At 46.7% G+C, this 15,117-nt stretch overlaps 1 protein-coding gene across 2 annotated transcripts in view; it reads right to left on the reverse strand.

Moving 5' to 3' along the window:
* TMPRSS3 (transmembrane protease, serine 3) overlaps nt 1-12,149 on the reverse strand; it is a 24,546-nt gene extending 12,397 nt beyond the window's left edge. Inside the window, exons 1-7 of one of the 2 annotated variants that reach the window (XM_011954086.1) lie at nt 11,239-12,149; nt 10,401-10,545; nt 5,348-5,458; nt 4,346-4,462; nt 3,822-3,945; nt 1,762-1,887; nt 365-408 (exon numbers count right to left, since the gene is read on the reverse strand). In XM_011954086.1, the coding sequence (XP_011809476.1) occupies nt 365-408; nt 1,762-1,887; nt 3,822-3,945; nt 4,346-4,462; nt 5,348-5,458; nt 10,401-10,545; nt 11,239-11,439 (868 nt within the window). In that variant the 5' untranslated portion in view covers nt 11,440-12,149. The remainder of the gene's footprint in view (nt 1-364; nt 409-1,761; nt 1,888-3,821; nt 3,946-4,345; nt 4,463-5,347; nt 5,459-10,400; nt 10,546-11,238) is intronic. The other variant, XM_011954087.1, reaches the window with a different exon arrangement.
* Nucleotides 12,150-15,117: the final 2,968 nt, after the last annotated feature.

Consider the following 15,117-nt stretch of genomic DNA (forward strand, 5'->3'; position numbering starts at 1 on the left):
TGCGGTGTGAACACTCCCCTCTGCCAGGAATGAGGGATACTGCCCGAGGCCTGGAGTGAGCACTGTGCACGTGTAAGGAGGAAGTGGGTACTAAGCCAGGGACTCAAGGCTCTACAGAGCGATGGGACGTCATGGGCCTTGGTCCTGTCTGCTGCTAATGAGTCGCTCTGGCTGCCTCCCTCACCCGACAGGTGAGGCCAACAGATGCTCCCCTCGTCCGGCAGGTAGAGGCACACAGAGTTCCCACCTGGCCCCCAGGAGGAAGGGATACAGAGCCCCATGGGAGAGAGGACTCAGAGGGCAAGGAGATAGGACTCAGCGTGTGCTTGCTTCCCCGGGACCCCTGCCTTTCTAGAACTCTTACCTGTGCACTGCAAGGTAACCACGTGGCCAGAGGCACATCCTTCCCTAAAGTGGAGAAAAAGTACGCTCCATGAAAAATGCCCCAGGTCTATGAAAGGAACACTCTCAAAAACTTAAACTTAAACTTAGTAACAGAGAAATAAATTCTATTTCCCCCTCTCTTGAATATAGATTACAGTTTTAGTCTATGTTAAAAAAAAAATGAGGATGAGGTCACACAATTCATTCTAAAACACTCGACTGACAGTGAAGTATTGTGTCTGCAACGGGCTGTTCTGTATTTCTAAGCTTTAGATAGCTAGCGATAAAGGATGTATAAGGAGATATGTTCTATCAACATATCACGCTGTCATTGCGTGGCGATTCAGCCCAATGTTCTCCACCTCCTGGTCCCTGGGGACACGAGAGTGCCCAAGGGACAGCGTGGCAAGCTCTCCAGGACTCCTTGTAGCCTGGGTTCACACACCTGGCAGAGGACTCCTTCCCCAGAGCAACAAAGTGTGATTGCCCCAAAACTGACAGTCCTACCCCCAACCCCACACACAGGTGGAGACCAGGGTGTGTGCGTTTCTTATAGTGAAGGGAAAAGGATCCCAAAATCTTTGTAATGTTTTCTGCCTTTTGAGCCCCAGCTCATCATGCAAGAGAAAGCTAGTGTCACCAGACTGTGGATTTAGCACCCAAGACATGAGCTGTCCCTCCAGACTGCATGTGGGTCCCAGGTGCTTATTCATCCCCGATGGATAGACCAACAAGCCTGTCGTTCCCAGAGCAGAAAATGCGCATCTTAGGGTTTGGGCCAAGGTGTCCGGAAGATAATACGGTATTGGATTCAGAACTCTTGGCTGCATCTGCTGTGTACCGTCTAACCTGGGGCAAGGCAGGTGGTCCCTGTAGGTTTCAGCTACCTGATGGTTATTTAAGGACACCTGGTTTTACCTTTCCCATGAGTTGTTGAGGAAAACATGTAAATTAAAGAATGAATGCTAAAATATTTAGTAAACAAAAAAGGATAAATTTCTATCTTAATTTCTGTTTTTCTTCCTTTTACCCTTCCTCTTTTCCTCCCCACCCTCCTTCTTTCTTGCCTGCTTTCATTCCCCAGACACACCCCGAGTACCTGTCATGTGACAGTACCTTGGTCACACACACAGCACTGTTTCCCTTCTACTCTATTTCCTTCCCTTTCTTTGTTGGGCCATACTTGCCCAGTTGGGGCCAGGTTCTCACATCCCCAGCCTGGTGTATCCACCAGTCTCACCAAGGTGCCCAGCTCCCACCTTCCATCTGAGATAACACACCTATGCCTCTTACGTCCTTGTGGAGTTGAGAACAGTGTCACAAATCCCCCAGGTGACTCGACACCCGTGCAGACAACAGCATTGCCTGACCACCTACCTCACATATACCGAGTGGTGTAACACAGTCACCTTGTCGTCTGGTAAGAGGTGATTGATGGACACAAACTCCTCCCGGAACTGCCCCTCCAGCGAGCTCACTCTGAGGTTATCTGAACTTACATAGCTGCAAGCACATTGGAAACACAGACCCAATGTGGTAAATTTACCCTTTGAAGCATTCAGCCTATGTGCGAGTCACAATATTACCAGGATTGTACCTGGGGGATGTCATTTTGTCCCCCCAAACCCATCAAAGGCTTCCTTTTGCCAAGAGAATGGAGTTCACTCACCCTGGCAAGGCATTCATTCCAGGCCTGCTGTGTTCTGGGATGACCCCCACTTCTGGCCTGCACCTGACGGCCCTGTCCACCCACCCCGGGCTGCAGCCACACAGTGAGTGACCACCTGCTGATGTCCCGGGATGGGTCACTCTTTGCACATTCCAGGGAAGTGCCCTTTGCTTGGCCTGAAGCAAGTCCAGAGGGGAGGTGAGCACAGAAATAGGCACAGTATTGTCGGGGGGCACCCAAGCAGGGACACTGAGTTGCTCCCTACGAACAATGAGTTGGAGGAACAGGAGAGACATTTCTTGTCTGCCCAGGATCAGCGTGGGGCCCCACTGGAAAAGATGAACACACACAAGAAAGTGATTCCACGAACACCAGAGCCCAGCTCATGTTTACAGTGCCAGGACACAGGTCTCCTGGAGAACAGTGGAGAAAGTGGTGCAACTTTTTAAAAAAGAATCAAATGTTTGGAGAGTCACAAGATGGAAGATGGTGAATAAACAGCCATGTTCTCCTTTCTTCGTGAAATGAACAAAACATAGTGCAGTAGCTTGTTGTCATGGCGAACACACCAGCTTATCAGTAGGATTTCTTCAGCTTACTATAAATGCTACGGGATGTGTATGTAGAATACAAAGTTCAGTCAACTTTGAGTTTTGAGGAAAATGTAATTAAGGCAGCAGGACGACCTTCGCAGGGAAGAGAAATGCCCGATGGGGAAGCTCTCAACTGTGTGCAGTGTGTGTGTGTGTGTGTGTGTGTGTGTGTGTGTACCTCTTCCTCCTTGTCTCTGAGGAGTAATATATAATTCCTGAAGGTGTTAGTGTGGATGATTTTTGCTGTTCTCAATGAACTTGAATTGCAGCTCATTTCTGAATCTCAGCTGATGTGGAGGGAGAAGGAGGCAGACCTCAGGGCTGGAGGCTGGAGAGCATTTTGGCTTCCACCAGCTTTGGGGAAAGAGAGCCGAGAATATGATGCATGGAATTTGAACACTGAGACTGTGGAGGACTCAGGGCAGTGTGGCTTTAATGACCCCATCTATTTGAGGGCAAAGCAGAATGCAGCCTGCTTGCTTTGAGCACTGAGACTTGACAGCAAAGAGGAGTAAGGAGGCTGCTAGGGGAACCCGTGGAAGTACAGCGGCTGCAGGAAGTCAGATGGAAGGGGCCAGGGAAGAGAAGGAGGCCCATGCCTGAGCCAAAAATGTGTCACCCCAATGCAAAAAATCATGTAGACAACACAAACACTAAAAAGTGAATAGTCAGCTGTTATAGTTCTTTGTTCTACATGTTGCTAAACAACTGTTTTGGATGATTTTGTCTTCACTAAATTTCTGACTCAACAGTTGGTTCTGTGGGGTTCTTAGGGAAGCATGCAAGGACACTGATGTGACCACCAGGACCAAGCAGGAAGTGTCCAGGAAGCTACTCTAGGAGGTGCAAGCTGACGAGCTGGAGGGTTTTTTGGTTTTGTTTTTGTTTTTCACTTTGAAGCTTTTTATTGCATGTGTGCATCTCCGATCCTGGCCTGGCCCTGAGAACCCCCAAACATGCCATTTCCCGTGTGCCTTGAGCAAGTCGCTTAGCCTCTCTGGACCTGGTTTGCTTGCCTGTGAAGTGAGGATGATGTCGGGCATCCTAAGGTGGCTGTGAGGATGGAATCTGAGGCGTGAAAGCACCCAATAGTGCCCAACTAAATGGTAGTTGTCTTTCTTCACCGTTATCCTCTCTGTGTTTTGCCCATGGGTTGGAAATGCTCTTTAACTCACCTTGGGAAACCCAGCTGGGCACAGGCAACATTTGCATAGTGACCCTTCCAGTCATCGGAGCACATGGTCTTCCACGAAGCAGCTGTGAACACCTGGAGCACGGCATTCTGACCGCTCACCCGGACTGGCCGATGGGCAGAGAGAAAGGCTCATTAGTGGCAGGTGGAACCCTGAGACCGCAGGCAGGGGTTTCTCCACAGCCAGCTCAAACCCCTCCTCTGTCAAATCTGACCCACTTCTTGCCCACAGCAGCCTCCCCATCACAGAGCAGTGGCTCTGGACCCCTGAGACTTCTCGGTGGTCTCATCTTATTGCTTCTGTGGTCTCCCCAAGTGAGGCAGAGCTCCATGGAAGGCCCTCTGTGACCCCCAGTCCAACATGTCTTTGGGCAAATGCCAGTTCAATCCCAACTGAGGACATGGCCTAAAAATGGCAATGACTTGGACCCATTTTACAGATGGGAAGGGTCAGGGTTGGCTTCAGCTGCTTCCTTCTACTTCCCCGGGGAAGAGCCATGACCTTACCACAGCGGTACTCATCCTCCCCGTCTTTGCAATCTGAGACTCCGTCACATCGAGCTGTCAGCTCAATACACTTAAAGGATGAGCGACACCTGTACTTCCCCGAGCAGTCAAAGTGGACTGGGAAAGGGAGGAAGGCAGGAAGTCACCAACAGCTCTTTCAGAGTGCCACACGAACAACTGTCCACCTGCTACACGGCACAGAGCTGCCCGTGAATAACGAAACTTGTGTGGAAATTGCATCCCTGTCAGCAGCCTGTTTCCTGCAGCCCAGCTTCTGTTTTGAATTCCAAGGGGTGGGGCTGCTGTGCCCCACTTTGTCTCGCTAAGTGGCCTGGCCCAGGAACCACAACACGAGGTGAATTGAGACTCTGGAGGGCTCAAAGTCAAGGGAGAAACTGCACGGCTTGGCTCGGGGCCGACCTGCTGAGCCGGCCGAGCAAGGAGTCCTGACTGAGAACTGCTCGAGCCTTCCTGGTTTCTCTTACCGAGGGCAAAAAGTGAATGAACTGTGGACCACACAGTGGGGCAGGTGGCGAATTAAACTGACCTGTGATTCAGGTATTTGAAAGGAAAATTGTTCCCTATTAGAGACCCTCTGTCCAAATGACCCACTTTCTCAAAAGTCACATGCACCTTATTGTAAAAGCAGCTGGTGTGCCTGCATTGCTTGAATGGGCCGCTTTGTCTTCTCCCCACTGCCCCGGTCAGTGCCTCCTTTCCACCTGCGGGATTCTATTTCATCAGCTGCCTTTGGCCACTCCTAACCAGGCAGGTTCCTTGGTGACAAAGGCATGAGCATGGCCAGCAGCCCTTGCTGCACCCCAGACTGGCTTTACATTCATGTGGGCAAATAAAACTTCAAGTCAGCAAACCAAAAGGATGTTTGCCTCCAGTAATTAAGGCTGGGCAGCAGCAAAATGCTGGGGTGAGAGGGGGTGCTCATGAAAGTTTAACTACTTGGCTAGGTATTTGAGATCCTATTAAATAATGAATTGTACTCACTGCCCAGACCAATGGCCAGTGCTAATATCAATGCAATTATCCCGATGACGATGATTGGAAAAAACTTCAATGGCAGCAGTGACAGGATCTGTGCAGCAACAGCATCTGCATCTGAAAACCAGAAAGAGGAAGAGCAGAAAGTCACAGAGCTTGACTTGGAGTGGCATGGAACTTACACATTAGCGATCCATTCCCCCTCCCCTCTTTGCAGAGAAATCTGAGCCCAAAGAAAGGTGCCTTAATTAGGGAAAGGGCCACCAATCATGGGGCACATTCTTTAGAAGTTCAGTCCTACCTGCCCCACCTCTGACCCGGTTCTTCCATGGGGGATGAGGGGATGGTGCTACGGGTTGAACAGTATCCCCCAGAAAGACACGTTGAGGTCTTAACTCTTAGTACCTCAGAATGGCATCTTATTTGGAGATGGACTGGAGAGTCTTTACAAAGTCATTTAGTTAAAATGAAGTCATTAGGGTGGGCCCTAATCCAAAGTGACTGTTGTCCTTATAAAAAGGGGAAAACAGCTGGGTGCAGTGGCTCACTCCTGTAATCCCAGCAGTCTGGGAGGCTGAAGCAGGTGGGCCACCTGACGTGAGTTTAGACCAGCCTGGCTAACATGGTGAAACCCCATCTCTACTAAAAATACAAAAATTAGCTGGGCATGATGGTGGGCACCTGTAATCCCAACTACTCAGGAGGCTGAGGCGTGAGAATCACTTGAACCCAGGAGGCAGAGGTTGCAGTGAGCCAAGATCACGCCAATGCACTCCAGCCTGGGCAACAAGAGTGAAACTCCATCTCCAAAAAACAAAAACAAAAAGGGGGAAATCAGGACACAGGGGGCTTGCAGGCAGAGGTAGGGCTGGGATCTCCCAGAGGGGATGCAAGGACAAGATGTTGATTTTTGTTTGTTTGTTTAAATTTTTTCTTATAGAGATGGGGATGTCACTATGTTGCCCACACTGATATCAAACTCCTGGGCTCAGGTGATTCTCCCCTCTCGGCCTTCCAAAGTACTGGGATTACAGGCGTGAGCCACCATGTCCAGCTGAGGACAGGCTATTGATACACCACTCTCCACAGTTGCTGTGCACAGACACTGACAGCTTTCATTCCAGATCATCTCTTCAAGGATGTGTGTAGCGCAAACAGCCTTGGAAGAAACAGATAGTGTCTCCCTCCAGGGCAAGAGGCAGGTTTGTTTACTGTCCAGTTTAACAAATATAATGTCTTCTTCCAGAGCAAAGTTTGCACAGGTCTGCTTTCAGACCATTATAAAGATGAGCATTCTCTTGACTCTGGGATATGCAGCAGCAATGCAAACTGCTTGCACGTGCAGCATACACGTAGGCTGCTCCACATGCCTCTGTGGGACTGAGAAGGCAAAGGCAGTCAGCACAAACAGGATGCTTGTGCCCCTTGCTGCACTGAGGAACAGAGTCCTTTGCCTCTGACCCAGGACTCTCATGTCTTCCAAAGCACCCATGAAACTGTGGCAGGCTAAATTTTGGCTTGCAAGTAGGGTGACATCTCAGACCCTTTACAATTCTTGCCTCCAGAACCAGGGAAATCTGGTGGAAACAGTATCTAAGGAGCATCCAGATGCCTGGACAGAAGTATAAGCCTCTCCGGGCAGCAGAAGAATTCCCACTAGCACTCTTCTCTCCTGGGGACAGCAGGCCACTTCACATAAATTACTTCATCAATCCTGAAAATACGTGAATGCCCAAGTTGTCTTTGTTATAAATTAGGAAGATTGAAATCCAGAAAGGGGAGAGAAGCCTGCCCGTGGCATACAATTGTCCAGAATGAGACTAGCACCTGCCTCTTCTCCTAGTCTTGGACATGTTGAGCCAAGAACTCTCTCATGGAAGAGCTAAAAAGATCTTTCCCTGCCTGTCTGTAGAGACTCACAACTTCACCCTCTGGCAATAAGGAGTGTGATTATAAAATGATCAGTATCAGCTGAGGTTGCCTAAGAAAGAAGGGAATTTGAAGACAAAAATGATGAAAAGACATGGAATGCGAGGAGAAAAGAGTGTGCGGAGGGGAGGGTGAGCAGGAGATGGAGGAAGAGCAGGGAAACAGGAGCTGCACGTTGCAGATGTGGAGGCTGCGAGGAACACAGAGTGAGGGAGGACGAGAGACCGTGGCAAGCTCTGTTTCAGGCCTGGACAAGCTCAGTGGTTTGTTGAGTCTGCATTCTCCATACCTAGAAGGGCAGGGGACACACCGCAGTCCTTGACAAAAATGTGCTAGATGAATGAATGAATGACATCATGATAATGAAGGTGGTTTTAACGCAGGGTCTGAGACCAAGTCCTTCCAGGACAGCCCATCTGTGGTGGTGAGTGGGCAGAAAGGATCCTCTCTCCACCCTCACACCTCAATCCCCCGCACACTAACGATTCTCCTCTGTGAGGATGCCTACCCTCCATCTTATACTTAGAAATCTGCAGGAACCCCAGGAATGACCTCTTCGCCTTCCACCTGCTCTGTATCTAAGTTAGATTTAGAAAATGACCCCAAATTGTCAAATCAAAGATTGACATTTAATAGAAACGTTGTATCAGTTCCCGTTTGTTCTGCTTCTCTGCCAGGTTGCCCTGAGGGCACTGCAGGTGCCCCCAAGTCTCCTCTGTACTTGGTCCTTGAGGGCATTGCCTGGAATAAACAATGAAATGCACAGTATTTCTCCAAAGAAGGAATGCAAGTGGCACACAAGTGTGAAAAAGCTTTCAACTTCTTGACCAGCCTGCCCAACATGGTAAAACCTGCCTCTACTAAAAATACAAAAATTAGCGGGGTGCAGTGGCATGTGCCTGTAATCCCAGCTACTCAGGAGGCCGAGGCAGGAGAATCGCTTGAACCCGAGAGGTAGAGGTTGCAGTGAGCCAAGATCACGCCATTGCACTCCAGCCTGGGCGACAGAGCGAGACCCCGTCTCAAGGGAAAAAAAAAAAAAAGCTTTCGACTTCTTGAGAAATGAAAACGATGAACAATGCAAATTAGACATAACTATGTACCAACTTCACAATGATTCACATGAAGTGAAAGGAAATGCCTCCCCACCTACAGTCACAGGGGTAGAAATTGTGTAAACTTCCCAACTGTGTAAACTTAGACACCAGAAAGCTCAAAAACAGATGAAAGTTTTGACCTAGCAGTTCCACTTCTAGGAATTTATCCCAAAATGTCACCATAGATATACACAAATATCGACCCCCAAGGACACTTAGAAGAATGGCACTTATAATATTGATGCGCAGGAAATAGAACAAATTACTCACAAAAAAGAACGGATGAAATAACAAATGAGGTACATACGTAATGGAATACCTATAGGAGGACAAGATGATACAGAAAAGGGGTGGCGAGCTTTTTCTGTAAAGGACCAGATACTAAATATAATACTTAAACTTTATGGACCATGTGGTCTGTCCTAACGACCCCACTCTGTTGTTATGGCATGAAAGCAGCCACAGACAGTATGTGAACAAATGAGTGTATCTGTGTTCCAATAAAACTTTATTTACAAAAGCAAGGGGTGGGCCAGATTTGACCCATCAGCCATAGTTTGTCAACATCTAGAAAATATTTAATTATTTAATGCCATAGAAAGGTGAAGGTGATATTGTTAAAATTTTTAAAAAGCTTCAAAATAATACAAATAGTACATGTTACTTCCAAGAGGAAATATAGATATATAGATAGAAAAAGGCAAGAAATTCAATAATACTTTGCTGATAGGATTATATCTGAGTAATGGTGCCATTGTGGGTAATTTTTAAAAATCTTTTTGATGAATTGTATTTTCTAAGTTGTTCTTCTAATGAAAATTGTAGAATTTTCTACAATTGTTCTTCTAATGTAAATTGTTCTATTTACAAGGAAAAGTTTTTGTTCCTCCCCACTACTTAGTCATAGCAAAATAATCAAAAATAAGAGAAAGGAATATTATAATGCTATTTACATTATTTATGTTATAAAATATTAGGAACAACTATAGGTCAAACTATGACCAAATGGCTATGTAAATTGCATATCTACTTGATGGAATATTGTGATTCCATAAGACAAAATTTATAAAAACCTTTTATGGAAAAAAACCCACCTGCCTATATCTGTACTGTGCATGAAACCACACATATGAGCAAAAGCAGGAAGAGACTTTGCAGATGTAAAAACCAGGTAAGTTTTGGGGGTCAGGTGGTTGCAAGATTTTTTTTTCTTTCATTGACACTTCCACTAATTTTGAGCCATATTTTTAAATAGTGTGTCTTTTCGGTTACTTGAAACCTCTTCTCCCACTTCCCATCCTCTCCAAACCTCCTCCAAACCAATTTTCCAGGTGGTTTAAAAGAAATCATTAGGGTCATCCCCACTCCTGCTTTCTGGAACTTCAGGCAGAGCTCCTGTGGTTCCTCCCCAGAACCAATGGGTCAGGAATCTGCCTGCGTCCAAGCCCCGACTTCCAGAACCAGCAACCCCACAGCTCCCTTTGACCAATCCTGACCATCTCTGGTCAAAAAGATCCTAGCCGTATAGGTTGCTAGAGAGTCCACTGTTTTACCAGGCATTTGTGACTTATTTACAAAACCAACTTTTTTCCTTCAGTTCTTAGGAGTCACTCTGTCATCTGCTGCTGGATTTTAATCTAGGCCTCTAATATATTTGGTGACATCCAGTTTATCCTGAGTTTTCGGAAGGACTGGCGGCCACTGCTTCTCAGGACTTCCTGGAGGGCTCAGAGATTTCCTGGCCAGGATCTGACCTCCTTCAAGATTGACAGGGCAATTGTGGAGCCCCAGTCTCTGAAAACCTCCAACAAGGGAAGAAAACACCCATCTCCAGGGAGAGAGCAAGGGGCTTAACCAAACGATCCCCTCTCCAATACCTCTTCTCCCTGAGGTTCCGCAGGTCTAGGGAAGTCCGGCCTACGGGTGTCAGAATGGCTGGGGAGATATTTCCCCGACAGGGACAGTCAGCCACATTGGTCATCTACATGGGCGTGTGGTCAGAAATCACAGGGTCCTCACCTGGGTCTACTTACCTGGTGCAACAGGACTTATTTTCAAATCATCAAGGCCAAAAAGCGATCGGAATGAGAAGGGGGCTTCAGCGGCAGGCGGATCATTTTCCCCCATGGTGACTATTTCAGGACCTCTGACCTCCGGCTCCACCTCCACCTCTATCTCCTTAGCCGAGGAAGAACAGAAAGCATTTGTTCCCCTATTTATAATTGTAGCATCAGGTGCATCTTGGTCATAAGATAAATCTTTGAAATTCGACAGTCTACACAAAGCGCATTCAGTATCGATTAACCGAAAACACTCGTCTGGTGAGAATGCATTTTTGTCTGAGCTACAGCAGATAACAGAAAACCTTCTAGAATTAGCAAAAACAAAAACAAAACAAAACAAAAAAAGTATGAACTTAATTCTGCAAAAACAACGACTTTCCCACTGTTTGTCCAACCAGTCTTCAAATCGATCGCTTTAGAGAGATTCCCTCTCACCATTCAGAAATTACCATATCGTTATTCTTCAGAAGATAAATTACTCTCACAGCCCTTTCCATCGCTTTTCTGCGATTGTTTTCACCTATCCTGACCATCTCTGGTCAAAAAGATCCTAGCCGTATAGGTTGCTAGAGAGTCCACTGTTTTACCAGAGATAATCCTATCAGCAAAGTATTATTGAATTTCTTGCCTTTTTCTATCTATATATCTATATTTCCTCTTGGAAGTAACATGTACTATTTGTATGATTTTGAAGCTTTTTAAAAATTTTAACAATATCACCTTCACCTTTCTATGGCATTAAATAAACGCAATTCTTTCCCTGTGCATGTGTACACCTACCATCAGCATACGTAGTTTCGGTACTCACATAATTCCCGAGTCCCAAAAATGTAGATGGCACCACAGAAGAGACAGTAGGCAACAGTATTACTAGCTTCGCATAAACACAGACCTTTCCTGGCTCACACGGGCATGACCTAATTAAGAATGAAAGTATCCAAGCCATCCAGTGCTTGGTCCTTCCCCTACATAGCAAAGTGGGGAGTGGCTTTGGACCAACGGCTTGCATCCAAACAACCCTGGGGCTGTGTTTCCTATGAAAGAATTCCACCTATCGCAACACCAAAGACCAGAGACCTTTCCAAGTCATTCCCAGTAACTCTGAGAGGGCAGAGGAAGTAGAAAAATAGCAGATGGTTCCCAATTAAACTCCAGTTCCCTCTCCCAGGTATCAGGCATGGCTGCTCTGGGAACCTGCTTCCTCCAAGTGCTAAAATCCACAGGGGCTCCAGCAGGCACATCAACACAGATACTCAGATCATCGGCTTTCATTCCCTTTGTGACTACCTGTTGTAACATTTGAAATTCCAAAGGAAACTAGTAAAGTCATTTGAAACAAACCGTGTTTCCCAAGGTCATAGTAAAATCTAAAGAAGAGTTTTGTGCCAAAAATGTTTATTTCATTTCTAGCGCAAGAAGAGCTTGGAAGACCATCTTAGAAAAACAAGAAGTTCATATTGGGCCATTTTTTTGGCTTTCATTCTTGCTGATACCTCTGTTTACTGTCAGCATATAGCAAATTACATAGTTTATCCATATAAACAGAGTAAGAATAAGTGGGAAAATGGCTTCTGAAAGATGGAACCTGGGTGAGAACGTCCCCTCCCAAACAGGCTGTGGTTGGCAGGCTCTACAACATTGAGAAATGTTGAGAAGGATCTTCTCTCCCCACATCCATTTTACTCACCATTTCTGGAGCTGCCATCATTAAAAGCAGAAATAATTTCCTTTTTCATTATAAAAACAAGTGTGATGGTAAGCAGGCCGCCAACAGGTTAGTCCAATCGGGGAATGTTTTCCCTAAGTCACTCAGCCTTGTCGACTCAATCATCACAGCAAATGGCATTATCATGGGCATCTGTGTAACCCAAGCTGCAAGCGCCTATCAAGTAGCCCTTGGTGGTATGGCTGCAGAGACCAGGGAGGGAAAAATGTGTCTTCCCTTTAATTAGTCAGTAAGGTGAGTAAACCTTTTCAGAAACTTTGCATCACAGGGTCATTGGAACACAGGCGCTCCTTTTACTTGAAAGAAGGGGTGGGCTCTGCCCAGTGCTGACAGTGTTTCCATCGAGAGGGCAGGCACGCTCTTTGGTGGGGGTTTCTGTCCCTCCCTGTAACTGAGTCCCCAAGTTCAATTCTGCAGCTGCCCCTGCAGACAAAAGACAGGGAGTCTGAAGATGCTCATCGCAGCCAGCACTCCACAAAAGACAGGTCATGTTTCCTTCCTCGGGGGCCTCTGTGTCCCAGGAGGCCTCCGCACACAGCACGGCTTAAAGGGGTTTAACTGCTGCTGTGGGGACGGGAGCTCTGAGCATCTTCAAAGGGCTGAATTTACCATTGTGGATGGCAAATCGCCAATCCATGCATTTATTCAGCAAATATTTAGCAAGCATCTGCCATGAGCCAGACTCTAGACACAGTGCAGCCAGCAAGAAAAAGCGCTCCCATGTGGCCCCAGATGATAAGCACTAGGAAGAGATTAGCCGGGGAGGGTCTGAGAGAGACGGGGGCAGAGTGGTCCAGGACGACCTCTAGGGAGAGCGATGTTTCTGCAGGGACCTTGATGATGTTTTAGTAGAGACCTTGGTGACCAGCGAAGTGAGTCTTGTGAAATTCCTCTAGGGAGAGTGACCATCAACTCCAAAGCCTGGAAAAGGGGCCACGCTGGAGTGTTTGAGGAACCCCAAGAGGGGGCTGTGAGCCTAGAGAGCAGGGAACAGGGAGTAGCAGGAGGTGAGGCTGGCGGGGCCAATGGCAGATCCCAGGGCCCAGGGGCACGGGAAGGGCTCTGGTTTGCCTTTGGTATGTGGAAAGCCTTGGGGGATGTGGATGGGGCAAATCCTGATTGACAGGGCATAGAGTGGGGTAAGGATGGGGGATATAAGGACAGCCACAAGGAGGCTGAACCTCATGGGCCACAAGGGCCATGACATGGACCAGGCACTAGTGGTGCCGACAGTGAGGACTGGCTGCCTGAGGTTAATTTCGAAGGCAGAATGGGCGGGATGTGCTGACGGCAAACGCCTGAGAGATGCATCCAGGCAGTCCTTGATTCAGTCAGTCTTCCTTTCTCCCTCCCAGTAGGACCTGCCCACATACATGTCAGTGCCTTTTGGCTGTGATCTGCGGTCCCCTTCAAGCTCACACATTTCTCCTTCATGAACTCTTTCCTGACTACTCTCTCCAGTCCCTCAACGAATGTTTGCCCTCAAAGGCAAGGACAGGAAATTTAACATGTCATTCTTTCCTTGCTTTTACCTGTGTGTTACGGGAGATGCTCCCCACTGGAGTACAGCTCTGGGGGGACAGAGTCTGGAATGCACTTTCACTCCTGAGACCCTGCCGTGCCCAGCACAGCCATGTGTGTGTGACAGGATCTGTATGCGTGGATGAGCTGATCATAAACCTTGGGGGGACAAATAACACCAAATGGACATGCAATAACCAACGATGAGGGCGTTGTTAACATGTGCGTCAGATGTCGGTCCAAGGTCAAGCCAGCTCTCCACCAGAGGGTAGCAGGGAGCGGCCTCACAGGGGTGGCTGGTCTTCCTTGCTATAAAATATCCTCTCAGAAAGTTTACCTGCAAATCGATTCCATTGAGCTCAAACTAAAATTTTGAGGAAACAAACAAATAAGCTTATTTGGGGCCCAGCACATGATAGTTACGCAGCCAGTGCCATGAACAGACTTGGTTTCAGGGCATGAGCGCCTTATCCTATGCTGATGTCTCCTGGGAGCCCTGCGAAGCTTTAGTAATGATTTGCAAACAGCTTGAGTGACAGGCACGTTCTTTTCAGTTAAGTGAGGGAGGAAACTGGTGGACTGTTTCCCGATGTTCTTAGAAGAGAACTTTCCAAGTTATGAAGGAAGCATTAAGCTAGATAGGGCATCTCCTGGCTTACACAAATAAGATTTTTTTAAGATAAATGCATAGAAGCATTTTTCATTTTAATACGTTATAAACATAACACAATTGCTCAAAACAGGGTTTATTATTTAGAAGAGAAAAATATACTTGAGTAGAGACTATATTTCACACCCAAATCTGCTTTTTCCCTCTGGGTCACAAGTTTTCTCTATTTGCAGACTTTCCAATTCAAGATAAATCATTTGATTGTGGAATTATTTCATCTTTTGAATTCCTCAAAGAAAAAGGATAATGAACTGTGAGGACATTATGCTGAGTGAAACAAGCCAGCCAGACAGAGAAAGACAAATACTGCATGATCTCACTTATATGTGGAATCTTAAAAAAAAACAACAACAACTTCAATACATACAGAATAAGGTGAGTGTTCTCAGGGGAGGGCGTGGGGGCAGGAAATGGAGAGGTGTGGGCCAAAGGGTGCAAAGTTGCAGATCTGTAGGATGAAGTCCAGAGACAGAAGGTACAGCTGACAGCCAGAGGTATACTATCCTATTGAATACTGAAAATTTGGCCAGAGGAGATTTTAGTTTCGGTTACAATGAAAAAAAAAAAAGTAAAAAAAGTAACAATGCAAGATGATAGATATGTTACTTTGCTTGATGACAGCGCTCATTTCACTATTATGAATATAGCAAAATATCCCATTGTACCACTTAAATACTCACAGTAGAAAGAATATTATTATTATTATTATTTATTTATTTATTTATTTTTTGAGACAGTCTCGCTCTGTTGCCCCGGCTGGAGGGCAGTGG

This window comes from Colobus angolensis, unplaced genomic scaffold (genome assembly GCF_000951035.1).
Source record: "Colobus angolensis palliatus isolate OR3802 unplaced genomic scaffold, Cang.pa_1.0 Scaffold38, whole genome shotgun sequence".
Taxonomy (NCBI): domain Eukaryota; kingdom Metazoa; phylum Chordata; class Mammalia; order Primates; family Cercopithecidae; genus Colobus; species Colobus angolensis.